The 15,427-nt window shown below is 47.7% G+C and overlaps 1 protein-coding gene across 1 annotated transcript in view; it reads left to right on the forward strand.

The window, feature by feature from the left end:
• c5 (complement component 5) overlaps positions 1-15,427 on the forward strand; it is a 170,408-nt gene that overhangs the window by 18,239 nt on the left and 136,742 nt on the right. Inside the window, exon 7 of the mRNA XM_078425909.1 lies at positions 7,414-7,504. Within this exon, the coding sequence (XP_078282035.1) occupies positions 7,414-7,504 (91 nt within the window). The remainder of the gene's footprint in view (positions 1-7,413; positions 7,505-15,427) is intronic.

The raw sequence follows: 15,427 nt of genomic DNA on the forward strand, positions 1-15,427 counted from the left end.
GCATTTTGTGTCTACCTGCAGCGAGTTCAGGACTAGCCCCTTAACTTATGAGAGGTCTGGCAATGGCCTGATAATAGCTGGGAAGAAGCTACTCCTGAATCTGGCAGTATGTGATCATTAAGCTTTTGTATTTTCTGCCCAATGGAAGAGAGTAAAAGAGGTGATGACAGGAATGTTAATAATCCTTCATGATGATGGCTGCTTTACTGAGACAGCTTGGAGTGTAGATGGAGTTGATGGGGGAAAGGCTGCATTGCATCATTGACAGGCCTGCATTCACACTCTCTACAACTACCAGCAGTTTGTTCAGAGCAGTTTTCATCCACAGTTGTGATCCATAATGATATGATGCTTTCTACGGTACATCTGTAGAAACTGGTAAGAGTATAGGAAGCTAGGATCAAGTGTATCTCTAGAAGAGTTTGGGGAACTGAAGAGCATACTTAAAAAGGAAATAAGAGCGGCATATAAAGGGGCCTGGAGAAAGCTCTGGTAGATAATATACAGGAAATTCTTAATATCTAAATAGAGTCAGAGTGATAGAGTCATACAACACAGAAACAGGCCCTTCGGCCCAGCTTTCCCATGCTGACCATGGTGTCCCATCTACACTAGTCCCACTTAGAGTCATAATCATCGAGTGATACAGTGTGGAAACAGGTCCTTCAGCCCAACTTTCCCACACCTGCCAGCTTGTCCCAGCTACACTAGTCCCACCTGCCTGCGCTTGGTCCATATCCCTCCAAACTTGTCCTATCCATGTACCTGTCTAATTGTTTCTTAAACGTTGGGATAGTCCCAGCCTCAGTAACCTCCTCTGGCGGTTCGTTCCATACACCTACCACCCTTTGTGTGAAATCTTACCCCTCAGATTCCTATTAAATCTTTTCCCCTTCACCATGAACCTATGTCCTCTGGTCCTCGATTCCCCTATTCTAGGCAAGAGATTCTGTGCATCTACCCGATCTATTCCTCTCATGATTTTATACACCTCTATAAGATCACCCCTCATCCTCCTACACTCCAAGGAATGGAGACCCAGCCAACTCAACCTCTCCCTGCAGCTCAGACCCTTTAGTCCTGGCAACATCCTCGTAAATCTTCTCTGAACCCTATCAAACTTGACAATATCTTTCCTATATCATGGTGCCCAGAACTGAACACAATACTCTAAATGCGGTCTAAAGAACGTCTTATACAACTGCAACATGATCTCCCAATTTCTATATTCAATATTCTGACTGATGAAGGCCAATATGCCAAAAATCTTTTTGATCATCTTATCTACCTGCGACTCCACCTTCATTGCTTGCAATCGGCCCATATCGCACTAAACCTTTCTTATCCATGTCACTATTCAAATGTTGTTCTAGTTTGAAGGTTCTGTCCTGGTTAGACTTCCCAAAATGCAACATCTCACATTTATATGCATTAAACACCATTAACTATTCTTCTGCCCAGTTGCCCAACTGATCAAGATCCTGCTGTAATCTTTGATAACGATCTTTGCTCTCTATCATACTACCCAATTTAGTGTCATCTGCAAACTTACTAATCATGCCTTGTACATTCTCATGCAAATCTTTGATATAAACCACAAACAGCAATGGGCCTCGTACCTGCAGGTACAGCAGGCAGGGAAGAAAGCAAATGGCATTTTGGCGAGAGGATTTGAGTATGGGAGCAAGGAGGTCCTACTGTAGTTGTACAGGGCGCTCGTGAGATCACACCTGGAGTATTGTGTGCAGTTTTGGACTCCTAATTTGAGGATGGATATTCTTGCTATTGAAGGAATGCATTGCAGGTTCACCAGGTTAATTCCCGGGATGGCGGGACTGACATATGATGAAAGAATGGATCGACTGGGCTTATATTCAATGGAATTTAGAAGGATGAGTGGGATCTTATAGGAACATATAAAATTCTTAAAGGATTAGATAGGCTAGATGCAGGAAAAATGTTCCCGATATTGGGGGAGTCCAGAACCAGGGGTCACAGTTTAAGAATAAGGGGTAAGCTATTCAGGACCGAGATGAGGAAAAACCTTTTCAGCCAGAGAGTTGTGAATTTGTAGAATTCTCTGTCACTGAAGGCAGTGGAGGCCAATTCACTGGATGTTTTCAAGAAATAGTTAGATGTAGCTCTTAGGGCTGATGAAATCAAGGGATATAGGGAGAAAGCAGGAATGGGGTACTGATTTTGGATGATCAACCATGATCATATTAAATGGCGGTGCTGGCTCGGAGGGCCGAGTGGCCTACTCCTGCTATTTTCTATGTTTCTATGATCCTTGAGGCACACCATTCATCACAGGCCTCCACTCCAAAAATACCCTTCCACCTTCACCCTCTGCTTCCTTTCATGAAGCCAATTTTCCATCCAGTTGGCTGGCTCTCCCTGGATCCCATGCATTCTAACCTTCTAGGACAGCCTACCATGTGCAATTTTGTCAAATGCCTTGCTGAAATTCATGTAGACATCGTCTATAGCCTTGCCCTCATGCTGACCATCCCTAATCAGCCCTTAAGGGTCTTATGTTTATATTATCCCTCAGAATTCTTTCTAGTACCTTTCCGTTTAGAGCATGCAAACAACGAGTCCTCGCCGTCCAACGATCCCCGCACACGAACACTATCCCACACAGGCTAGAGACAATTTACAATTTTACTGAAGCCAATTAACCTACAAACCTATACGTCTTTGGAGCGTGGGAGGAAACCAGAGCTCTTGGAAAAAAACCCATGCAGGTCACGGGAAGAACGTACAAACCATGTACAGACAGCACCCATAGTCAGGATCAAACTCGCGCCACACCTATAGTGCTCAGCATTTTCCTTGCAGCCCTTCTTAAATCGAGGCACAACATTTGCCACCCTCCAGTCTTCCGGCACCTCACCCCTATTTAATGATGATTCATAAATCTCAGCCAAGGCACCTGCAATTTCTACAGTGTCCTCCGCTAGTTCTGATCAGACCTGGGAGTTTTGTTTACCTTCGTACGCATTAGGACCTTCAGCACTTCATCAACTGTAAATACTGACTGCTATCAAGACATTTTCATTGACTGCCACAAATTCCTCAATCTTCTTGCTTACTCTATGGAAAAACAGTGGAGAAATATTCTTTGAGGACCTTTCCCATCTCCTATGGCTCCACACTAAGATGAAGGTTTTGATTCCAGAAGGGCCCTTTCCTCTCTCTAGTTAACCTTTTTTCCTTAATGTCCTTATAACATCTCTTTAGGTTAGCCTTCATATTATCTGCCGAAGATATCTCCTGCCCCCTTTTTCCTCTCCTGAAATCTAAATTTTAATCAAATAACATTAAGAGATTTTATGTGCATTAAGAGAAAGAGGGTAACTAGAGAGAGAATAAGACCCCTCAGAAACCAATGCGTTGATGGCCATATCAATGAGTTTTTCTCTACTGTGGAGAAAGACATGAAGACTGGGGAAATTGGAACAGTTAATGGAGAAGTCTTGAGGACAAAGATTGAAAAGACTAGGCTTGTATTCACTGGAGTTTAGAAGGATGAGAGGGGATCTGACAGAGACATATAAAATTATAAAAGGACTGGATAAGCTAGATGCAGGAAAAATGTTCCCAATGTTGGGCGAGTACAGAACCAGGGGCCACAGTCTTAGAATAAAGGGGAGGCTGTTTAAAACTGAGGTGAGCAGGAACTTTTTCACCCAGAGAGTTGTGAATTTGTGGAATTCTCTGCCACAGAGGGCAGTGGAAGCCAAATCACTGGATGAATTTAAAAGAGAGAGTTAGATAGAGCTCCCAGGGCTAGTGGAATCAATGGATATGGGGAGAAGTTGGGCACAGGTGGCTGATCAGTAATGGCAGTGGGCCGAATGGCCTCCTCCTGCACCTATTTTCTATGTTTCTATGAATGTCTGTATTACAGTGGAAGTTGGTTGTCCTATAGCATATGAGCGTCGATAATTCTCCCTGGCCTGATCAGATATACCCAGGGACATTGTGGGAAGCGAGAGAAAAAATTGCAGCCATCCTTGGTGAGATATATAAATCATCACTTGACACAAGTGAGGTGCCGGAAGACTGGAGCGTGGTTTGTAGATGAATTGGCCGCTGTAAATGGTCCCTCGTGTGCAGGGAGTGGATGCGGAAGTGGGATAAGATAGAACTGGTGTGAATGTGTGATCGATGGTCAAGCTGAGAACTATAGACGAGTGTGCCTAACATCTGTGGTAGGCAGGTTAATAAATAGGATTCTGAGTGATATGATACATATGGTTTTGGATAGATAGGGGCTGATTAGGGATAGTCTGCATGGTTTTGTACATGGCAGAACATGTCATACGAATCTGATTGACATTTTTGAAGAAGTAACCAAATAGGTTAATGATGGCAAAGCTGTAGACATTATCAATATAGACTACAAGACCTTGTCTACAAGACCTTGCTGAGGCCAAATTTGGAGTCTTGTGTTTAGTTTTGGTCAACCTGCTATAAGAAGGATATTGTTAAGCGGTGAAGAGTGCAGAGAAGATTTACGAGGGTGTGGCCAGGACTTGAGGGTGTCTGGTATAGGGAGAGGCTGGGCAGGCTTCTACAATATTCCTTGGAGTACAGGAGGATGAGGAGTGATGCTATAGAGGCGTACAAGCTCATGAGGGGAATAGATAGGGTGAATGCACAGCCTTTTATCCAGAGTGGTGGAATCAAGACCCAGAGGACATAGGTTTAAGATAGGAAGGAAAATATTTATTAGAAACCCGAGGGCAACGTTTTCATACAGAGGGTGGTGGTTATATGGAACGAGCTGCGAGAGGAGGTAGTTGAGCCATGTACTATAACAACATTTAAAAGACATTTCAACAGGTACATGGGTAGGAAAGGTTTACAGGGATATGTGCCAAACGAGGGAAGGTGCGACGAGGGAAGGGCATCTTGGTTGGCATAGTTAAATTGGGCCAAGGGGCCTGTTTCCATGCTGTATGACTCTGTGACAAAATGTTGGTGATATTTATTCCTCGGGACATAAAACTTAACCATCTCCACTTCAGCATCATGGATGCCTTGTGGGGCATGTACAGTACCCTGTTTTCTGAAGTCGATGACCAGCTCCCTCATTTTGTGGATATTAAGGGATAGGGTTATCTTGACACCATGTTGCTTAGGTCTCTGTCTCCTTCCTGTTCCCTGCCTCGTCATTGTTTGAGATCCAGCCCACTAAGTCAATGTCATCTGCAATCTTGTAATGGAGTTAAACAGAGTTTGGCTGCACTCATTAGTTTATTGAGAGTCATAGAGTGATACAGTGTGGAAACAGACCCTTCGTCCAACTTCCCCACACCGGCCAACATATCGTAGCTACACTAGTCCCACCTGCCTGCGTTTGGCCCATAGCCCTCCAAATCTGTCCTATCCATGTAGCCATCTAACTGTTTCTTAAAAGTTGGGATAGTCCCTCAACTACCTACTCTGGCAGCTTGCTCCATACATCCACCACCCTTTGTGTGAAAAAGTTACCCCTCATATTCTTTTTAAACTTTTCCCCTTCATATTAAACCTATGTCCTCTGGTCCTCGATTCCCCTATTCTGGGCAAAGGACTCTGTGCATCTACCCGATCTATTCCTCTCATGATTTTATACACCTCCATAAGATCACTTCTCATCCTCCTGCATCCTCCAAGGAATAGAGTCACAGCCTACTCAGCCTCTCCCTATAGCTTAGACCCTTGAGTCCTGGCATCCTCGTATATCTTCTCTGTACCCTCTCCAGCTTGACAACATCTTCCCTATAACATGGTGCCCAGAACTGAACACAATACTCTAAATGTGACCTCACCTACGTCTCATACAACTGCAACATGGCTTCACAACTTTTATCTTCAATACTCTGACTCATGAAGGCCAATGTGCCAAAAGCCTTTTTGACCACCTTCAAGAAACTATGCACCTGCGCACCAGACTTCAGTCTGAAGAAGGGTCTCGACCCGAAACGTCACCCATTGATTCTCTCCAGTGATGCTGCCTGTCCCGCTGAGTTACTTCAGCATTTTGTGTCTATCACCTGCACTCCGAGGTCCCTCTGCTCTACAACACTCTGCAGAGCCCTACCATTCACTGTGTATGTCCTTCCCATGTTAGATTTCCCAAAATGCAACATCTCACATTTCTCTGTATTAAATTCCATCAATCATTCTTCAGCCCACCTGGCTAATTGATCAAGATTCTGCTGCAATTTTTCACAACCATCTTCACTATCTGCAAAACCACCCACATTTATATTGTCTGCAAACAATATGTTGATTATTTGAATGTGAATTAGAATGAGAATTATCCTGGATAATATTTTGTCACCTATCCTTACTAATTGTGTTCTGTGGATCGGGAAGGATCATTTGCAGAAAGGATCGCTGAGACTTAGACCAGGAGTTTGGAGAGGAGTTTAGTACTGGTATGAACTAGCAAATATGAAACTTAGCAGTATGTCTATACAACATTCTATTCACTTATTTATTTAGATAAAGTAAAACTTGAAATGACAAAAGCTTGAATTTTTACAATGTTTTGGGTTGACTCAATGTTGGCTGAAATTGTTAGTTTCAATTGAACGATGGCCATTGACATTTCATTATCTCATCCCAATTTGATCCAAAAATAGAAAGAAAAATTTACTGTTTAATAATGATCAATTATAGCGAGTTATATTATTCCAAAATCCTGGTCATTTAAAGTAATTTTTGTTGAGTGGGAAAATAAGTAAAAAGAAAATTAGGGAAACCTAGCAATGCTTGATTATGCCTAAATAATGTCTAAGCTATTTAGTTATTGGCTCATCATGAGAATTATTTCAGTACTTTATCACAAATTGGAAACCACCAAATTTAACAATCAGAGGCAAACTTCACAGTTATCTCAGTTTTTAATCCAGTTAGAACAGTTCTTAATTCTAGTCAGTGTAAATTATATTCATAACATAAAAGTATATTTAACAATCTCAAATCAGACATAACAAATCAAACGAGCAAGTTAGTGGAAATTTAATTCTTCCCAACCTTTCCTATCATGTACCTGTCCAAATGTTTTTCAAACATTGTAATTGAACCTGCCTCTACTACCTCCTCTGGCAGTTTGTTCTACATACCCACCACCCTCCATGCGAAAAATGCATCCCTTTAAATATTTCCTGTCTCAATTTAATCCAGGCCCTCTCGTTTTAGACTCCTCAACCCTTTGGAAAAACATTGCGACTATCTACCCAATTTATGAGATAGTGGGGCGATGAAGTTGTATGACCTTTATGACAAACCAAATTCCTCGTACGTTGCAAAACATACTTGGCTAATCAATTACGATTATAATTATGAGTATTATTATTATTATGATAAATAGGAAGTAAGATAATTAAATGGCATATTTGATATCTTTTTCAGTGTTACCAATCTTTCTCATCTCAATCGAGCCAGAAAAGCACTACATTTCTTTTAAAGAATTTGAAAGCTTTACAATACAAATAAGAGCAAGGTAATTATTGACTTTTCTTTGTTTTTGAGTCATTTGAAATTCTGTTTTTGACATTTGTATCATCATTGTGGTTGCAAAATTGTCATAAAATCTGGACATCGAAAACAGATCATATTAAGGATGTTGATTATTTGAATGTGATTTATTTTAGCTTTCTAACATATAGCTGTATCATATTATACATAAACAATGGCACCAGTTTGGTCACAGTGTGAAATTAAAGCCCTTAAATTCTGGCTAATTTAATTAAATTATGATTTTTTTTGAGGAGGTAATGCTTAGATAATATTTATTTATTTGAACATTATTAAATGCCAAACTGTGTTAACAGAAGGATTCTAATTGATTACTTAGAGGCTGTGAATTTTTAGTAATGCAGCCATGAAAATACGTAAAATAAGACTTGTTTTTATGATTGACATTGACTTTGTTAAAGCTACTGTTAAGTATTTGTTTCATAAGTTGAATTAAATATCTAATAAATATTCTGTTTATCAGATTTGAAACATGGTAGATATTTTATATAAAGTCAAAAACAATATAAACTAATGGTTATGTCACTGCATTATTTTGATATTGTGGCGGCTCCCAAGGGTCGGGCCATACCACTACCGACCCCTCGGCACGGGAATGGACCAGTCCAGGGGGGCGGTCCGGTACTACAGATATAAGGGCAAGGTTTTGGGCGCGAAGCCATTCCGGCAGACTCGACCCGTCTGATAACCGTGTATTAAACCAAAACTCCCCCAAAATACCTGGCTCCTTGCCTTTATTTCGGGCCTCTACCGACGCGCCACATTGGTGACCTCGACGGTCCACTCACAGTATGATGGACACAAGATCAAAAGCCGACCGTCCGTCCAGCTCGCAGGCCGACCAGGCCCCAGCTGTCAACGCGGTAGGCATCAAGCTCCCGACATTCTGGACCACCCGGGCTCGCGTTTGGTTTTACCAAAGCGGAGGCCCAGGTCCAGCTGCAGGGCATCACAACGGATGACACCCGTTTCTTCCACCTGGTGGGAGCCCTTGACCAGGACACGGCCGAAGAGGTAACGGAGTTCCTCCAGGACCCACCGGCCTACGATAAGTATGAAGCCCTTAAGGAGCTGCTGCTCCAAACCTACGGGCTAACCCGAATGGAGCGGGCCGAAAGGCTCCTCCACATGCCAGGCCTCGGTGACCGGCGCCCATCTAGCCTCCTGAAGGAGATGGTCGCGTTGCTCAACGGGCACAGACCGTGCCTGATGTTTGAGTACACGTACCTGCACCTGCTGCCGGCCGACATTCGCCTGCAGCTCACCGACGCCACCTTTGCAGACACCCGGGCCCACGGCAGGCGCGCGGACGCGCTGTGGGCGGCGTGCCGTGATGACGTCAGCGTGCTAAACGTCACTCCAGCAGCGCCCGATTTTCTCCGGTCGGGCGGGGGAGCTGTGGAAGGAGTGACAGCTATGCCCCGGAGGCCTGCGAGATTGCCCCCGGTGGCCATTGCGTGTCCTGTACCCGCACATGCACCGGCAGTCCCACACCAGCAGGCTCCAGCCAGCACCAGCAGGAGGCACTGGTGTTATTACCACCAGCGCTGGGGTGCTGCAGCCCGACAATGCCGCCAGCCGTGCACGTTCCCGGGAAACGCCGTGGGCCGGCTGCCAATAGTCCCCGTGGCGGCCGGCCAGATTCACCGCCACTTCGCCTGGGATCGGCGCTCCGGGGGCCGCTTCCTCGTGGATACCGGGGCGGAGCTGAGCGTCCTGCCCCCTTCGCCGCTGGACATTCGTTCTGGGAAGCGGGGGCCCATCCTCACCGCGGCAAACGGGAGCCACATTCAGACTTATGGCGTCCGCACGGTCCACATCGTTTTCGGCGCCAGTCATTTCACGTGGCAGTTCACGATCGCCGACGTCTCCCAGCCGTTGCTCGGGGCTGACTTTCTGCGGGCTCATTCTCTCCTCGTGGACATCAGGCAGCAGCGCTTGGTCCACTCCGCCACGATGGAGCCCATTGCGCTGCGGCTGAATGAGCCCATTGTACGCCCGCTGTCGTCCGTGGACTCCCATTTCGCTCGGGTTCTGGCGGAGTTTCCAGATATTGTGGCCCCACAATTCCGGTCGTCGACCCCCAAGCATGGGGTGTTCCATTATATAACAACTACCGGCCCACCCCTCCACACACGAGCACGCCGATTGCCGCCTGAGAAGCTACGCCTGGCATGACAGGAGTTCTGCACGATGGAGTCCTTGGGGATCGTCCGCCCTTCCAACAGCCCATGGGCATCCCCACTCCACATGGTCCCCAAGGCAAACGGGGGCTGGAGACCTTGCGGGGATTATCGGCGGCTGAACGTTGCTACCGCCGAGGACCGATACCCCGTGCCCCACATCCAGGACTTCAACGCCCATTTGGCTGGGGCCACGATATTCTCGAAGGTGGATCTGGTGCGAGGTTACAACCAGATCCCGGTCCACCCGGAGGATGCCCAAGACGGCAATCATCATGCCGTTCGGACTCTACGAGTTCGTACGGATGCCGTTCGGCCTCAAGAACGCCGCGCAGTCATTCCAACAATTAATGAACGGCGTGTGTCGCGGGCTGGATTTCCTGTTTGTCTACCTCGACGACATGTTGGTAGCCAGCCGCTCGCGGCAGGAGCACTGTGCCCACCTCCGGCAGCTCTTTCAGCGGCTCAGCGAGCACGGGTTGGCTATAAACCTCGCCAAGTGCCGCTTTGGCGTGGCCACAATTGACTTTCTCGGCCACCGTGTGTCCTCGCAAGGCGCGGTTCCCCTGCCGGACAAAGTAGACGCCATCTGCCGGTTTCCCCGTCCTCGGTGCGTGGCCTGCAGGAGTTCGTCGGCATGGTGGCCTTTTATCACCGGTTCCTGCCATCCGCGGCCCACATCATGCGGCCGCTATATGACCTGCTGGCGGGCAAGCGTAAGACCGTCGTGTGGACCGACGAGGCGGTAACGGCATTTGACGACGTAAAGGAGGCCCTGGCTCGGGCTGTGCTGCTGGTTCACCCACGGGAGGATGCCCCGACAGCCCTTACGGTGGACGCCTCAGAGTTGGCGGTTGGTGCCGTACTGGAGCAACTGACGGACGGGGGTTGGCGCCCCCTGGCCTTCTTCAGCCGGCACCTCGACAACGCCCAGAGGAAGTACAGCGCCTTCAACCGCGAGCTCCTCGCCCTGTACCTGGCTGTTCGTCACTTCCGCTATTTTCTGGAGGGCCGCCCGTTCACCGCTTACACGGACCACAAGCCGCTCACGTTCGCCCTGGCAAAGGTCTCCAACCCATGGTCTGCCCGATAGCAGCGGCAGTTGGCGTACATCTCTGATCGAGGGGAAGGAAAACCGGGTGGCCAACGCGTTGTCTCGCCCCGCCATCAATGCCGTTTTAGAAGTGGCGCCCGGCATTGATTATTCTGCCCTGGCGGAGGCCCAGCTAACGGACGGGGAGATGCCTGCCTACCGGACTGCCATCTCTGGCCTCCGCCTTGAGGATGTTCCCCTCGGCCCCGGAGGAGCGACGATACTGTGCGATGTGTCGGCAGGTCAGCCGCGCCCCATCGTCCCGGCCGCATGGCGCCGGAGGGTGTTCGACGTGGTCCACGGGCTGGCTCACCCATCCATCCGGGCGACGACCGCACTGGTAGCTGCGCGGTTCATGTGGCACGGTCTGCGCAAGCAGGTTGGCCACTGGGCCCGCACCTGCATTCCGTGCCAGACGGCAAAGATTCATCGGGTCTACCCTGCCGACGTTTCGACCACCTGCACGTGGACATTGTGGGCCCGCTCCCGCCGTCCCGGGGCATCACCCACCTCCTCATGGTGGTGGACCGCTTCACACGGTGGCCGGAGGCCATACCACTGGCTGATACATCTACAGCCACATGCGCTCGTGCGTTGGCCGCGCACTGGATTGCTCGCTTTGGGGTGTCGGTGGTAATCTCCTCGGACCGGGGGCCACAGTTCATCTCCGAGCTGTGGTCGGCCATGGCCCACCTGTTGGGCGTGCGGCTGCACCACATCACGGCCTATCACCCGCAGGCAAACGGCCTAGTGGAGAGGTTCCACCGGCAGCTGAAGACAGCGCTGAAGGTGCGATTCTCCGGCCCCGATTGGATGGACGAGCTACCATGGGTCTTGCTGGGCATCCGGACTGCGCCCAAGGAGGACCTGGCTTCATCGTCAGTGGAGCTCGTATACGGGTCCCCACTCACGGTGCCCGGGGAGTTCGTGCCCTCGTTGCCGGGGCGAGAGGAACCGCCCTCATCCACCCTACAGCGCCTCCGAGAGCGAGTTGGCAAGCTCACACCCGTGCCGACGTCCCGCCATGGGACATTCCGCCCTTACGTGCCATCGGCCCTCCGGGACTGCGCCTTTGTGTTCCTGCGCCGTGACGCCCACCGGACGCCATTCCAGAGGCCGTATGAGGGCCCGTACCGGGTGCTGGAGCACGGACAGTTAACCTTTATCTTGGACATGGGGGGCCGGCCGGAGGCCGTGTCAATTGACCGCCTGAAGCCGGCCCACTTAGACATTGACCAACCGGTGCGGGTTGCCCAGCCTCGGCCACGAGGTCGCCCACCCTTCCGGGACCCACCACCTGTCCCTCCAACTGTGCCTCCGCCGGCCCCTCTGTCGACCGATTACCGTACGCGGTCCGGTCGGGTTGTGCGACCACCAGTGCGCTTTGTGCCTCCGGTTCTGGGGGGGGGGGGTCCTGTGGCGGCTCCCAAGGGTCGGGCCATACCACTACCGATCCCTCGGCACGGGAATGGACCAGTCCAGGGGGGCGGTCCGGTACTACAGATATAAGGGCAAGGTTTTGGGCGCGAAGCCATTCCGGCAGACTCGACCCGTCTGATAACCGTGTATTAAACCAAAACTCCCCCAAAATACCTGGCTCCTTGCCTTTATTTCGGGCCTCTACCGACGCGCCACAATATCATAGATATGACAAGTTGAAAATATTTCCTTAATTTCCCTTATATAAAGGATTATATTTTATGACTGTTGCACTTATAGTACTGTGATAGTTAATTTAGTTTTGAATCTTCTATGTTATATAAATGTCAATGCAGAGTATGTAGATTCATAGGGTTACACAACATAGAAACAAGCCCATCAGTCCAATTCTTCCATGCCGACCTATGTTAATCCCATTTTCCTGTGTATGACCCATATCCCTCTCAACCTTTCCTATCATGTACCTGTCCAAATATCTTTCAAACATTGTAATTGTACCTGCCTCCTCTACCTCCTCTTGCAGCTTGTTCCACATCTCCACCTCCTCTTGCAGCTTGTTCTACGTCTCTTGTTCCCGATATTGGGGGAGTCCAGAACCAGGGGTCACAGCTTAAGGATAAGGGGGAAGTCTTTTAGGACCGAGATGAGAAAAAATTTCTTCACACAGAGAGTGGTGAGTCTGTGGAATTCTCTGCCACAGAAGGTAGTTGAGGCCAGTTCACTGGCTATATTTAAGAGGGAGTTAGGGGGTATTGCTAAAGGGATCAGGGGGTATGGAGAGAAGGCAGGTACAGGCTACTGAGCTGGATAATCAGCCATGATCATATTGAATGGCGGTGCAGGCTCGAAGGGCCGAATGGCCTACTCCTGCACCTATTTTCTATGTTTCTATGTTTCTACCTCCTCTTGCAGCTTGTTCTACGTCTCTACCTCCTTTTGCAGCTTGTTCTACATACCCACCAGCCTCTATGTGAAAAATATGCCCATGCCTCCCCTTTAAATATTTCCTGTCTCAATTTAAACCCATGCCCTATAGTTTTAGATTCCTCAACCCTGGGATAAATGCTATGATTATCTACCCAATTTATGTCTCACAATTTTCTAAACCTCTATTAAGTCAAGAGTGTTTTGTTGTCATATGTGGTGACATTAGCCGTAAAATTCTTACTTGTAGCAGCATATCAGACCTATAAACACAATGCTCATAGATGACATTTCTTAAACTCACTCCGAATAGTTGTGCAAAAAAGCCCAGAGTCCTTAGTGCAACCAAAGATAGTTTATTATTTAGTTATTGTTTTTGTAGTGTTCAAGAGCCTGATGGTTAGAACATGGAACAGTACAGCACAAGAACAAATCCTCTGCCTCACAATGTCTGTGCTGAACATGATACCATGACCACATCTCCCTGCATATCCATACGCCTATCTAAAAGTCTCTTAAATGCCACCTCTGCCTCTGCCTCACAATGCCTCACAATAATCCAAGTTTATCATATCTGCCTCAATGATACAAGGGAACAGCTTTAGGGCGGCACAGTGACAAAGCTGGGAGAGCCGCTGGTAGACCCGGGTTCATTCCTGACCTCTGGTGCTGTCTATGTGTGCGTTCTCCCTGTGACTGCATTGCAGGTGACCAGCAGTGCCGGAGTTTCCACCAGGCACACCGGTTTCCCCCCACAACCCAAAGATGTGCGGATTTGAAAGTTAATTGGACTCTGTAAATTGCCCCCTAATGTGTAGAGAATGTGTGCTATAGTGGGATAACATGGAACAAGTGTGAATGGGTGATCGATGGTCAGCATGGATTTGATGGGCCAAAGGGCCTGTTTCCATGCTGTATCTCTAAAACTAAAACCACCCCTAGCAATACGTTCCAGGCCCCCACCCCTCTCTATATAAATCATTCCCCTCTTACCTTTATCGCTATGCCCTTTAGTAATGAACATTTTCACCCTGGGAAAAGGTTCTGATTGTCTACCCAATCCATGCTTCACATAATTTTATATACTTCTATCAAGTTTCCCCTCAACCTCCGGCCTTCCAGAGAAAACAATCCAAGTTTATCCAATCTCTCCCTATAGTTTAAATCCTCTAATCCAGGCAGTATTCTGTAAACCTCCTCTGCACCCTTTCCAAAGCCTCCACATCTTTCCTATAAATGGGGCGACCAGAACTGCACGCAGTACTCCAGATGCGGCCTAACAAAAGCCCTAGAGAGCTGCATAATGACTTCCTGACTCTTATACTCAATGTCCTTAGCAATGAACTCAAGCATAACATAAGCCTTCTTTTCCACCCGATGTACATGCTGGCACCTTCAATGAGCTATGAACCTGGACTCCAAGATCACTCTGCTCATCATTGTTGTTATGGGTCTTGCCATTAAAACTGTATACTCCCAATGTGCAATATCTCACACTTGCTTGGGTTAAGCTCCATCTGTCATTTCTCCACCATTTTTGCAGTTGATCTATATCTCACTGTATCTTCTGACACCTTTTCTCACTGCCTACTACTCCTCTAATTTTGGTGTTGTCAGCAAACTTACTCACCAAGCCATCTACACATTTGTCCAATCCATTTAATACCTCCTTCGTTCCTGGGCGTTCAAGTTTAAATGCCCAGGATGTTTAAGGATAGATGGACGTAACACCTCAGCCTCCTTTGCTCCAGAGAAAATAGTCTCAACCTGTCCAATCTCTCCTTATATCTCAAGCACTACAGTCCAGACAACATTTGGGCAGAGTGAATCTATTTTGCATCCTTTCTAGTTTCATCACATCTGTTTGATAGCATGGTGACCAGAACTGCCACAATACTCCAAGTGCAACTAAACCTACGATTTGTACAATTGCAACATGACGTTCTAACTCTCACACACAATGCATCGCTCGATATCGCAAGCATAACAGATGCTACCTTCACCACTTTGTCTATTTGTGTTGCCACTTTCAGGGAAAGGGAAAGTTGCACTTTCAGGCAACCTGTACCCTAAGGTTTTGATGTTCAATAGCAGTCCCCAGAGCCCTGCTGTTCACTTTGTATATCCTGGGCTGGTTTAACTTCCCAAAACACATCACATTGTACTTATCTAAGTTAAATTCCATGATTCATTCCATAGTCCACTTTTACAGTTGATCTCAAACCTGTCTTCACTGTGCACTCTCCCA

This window comes from Rhinoraja longicauda, chromosome 31 (assembly GCF_053455715.1).
Source record: "Rhinoraja longicauda isolate Sanriku21f chromosome 31, sRhiLon1.1, whole genome shotgun sequence".
NCBI classification, from domain to species: domain Eukaryota; kingdom Metazoa; phylum Chordata; class Chondrichthyes; order Rajiformes; family Arhynchobatidae; genus Rhinoraja; species Rhinoraja longicauda.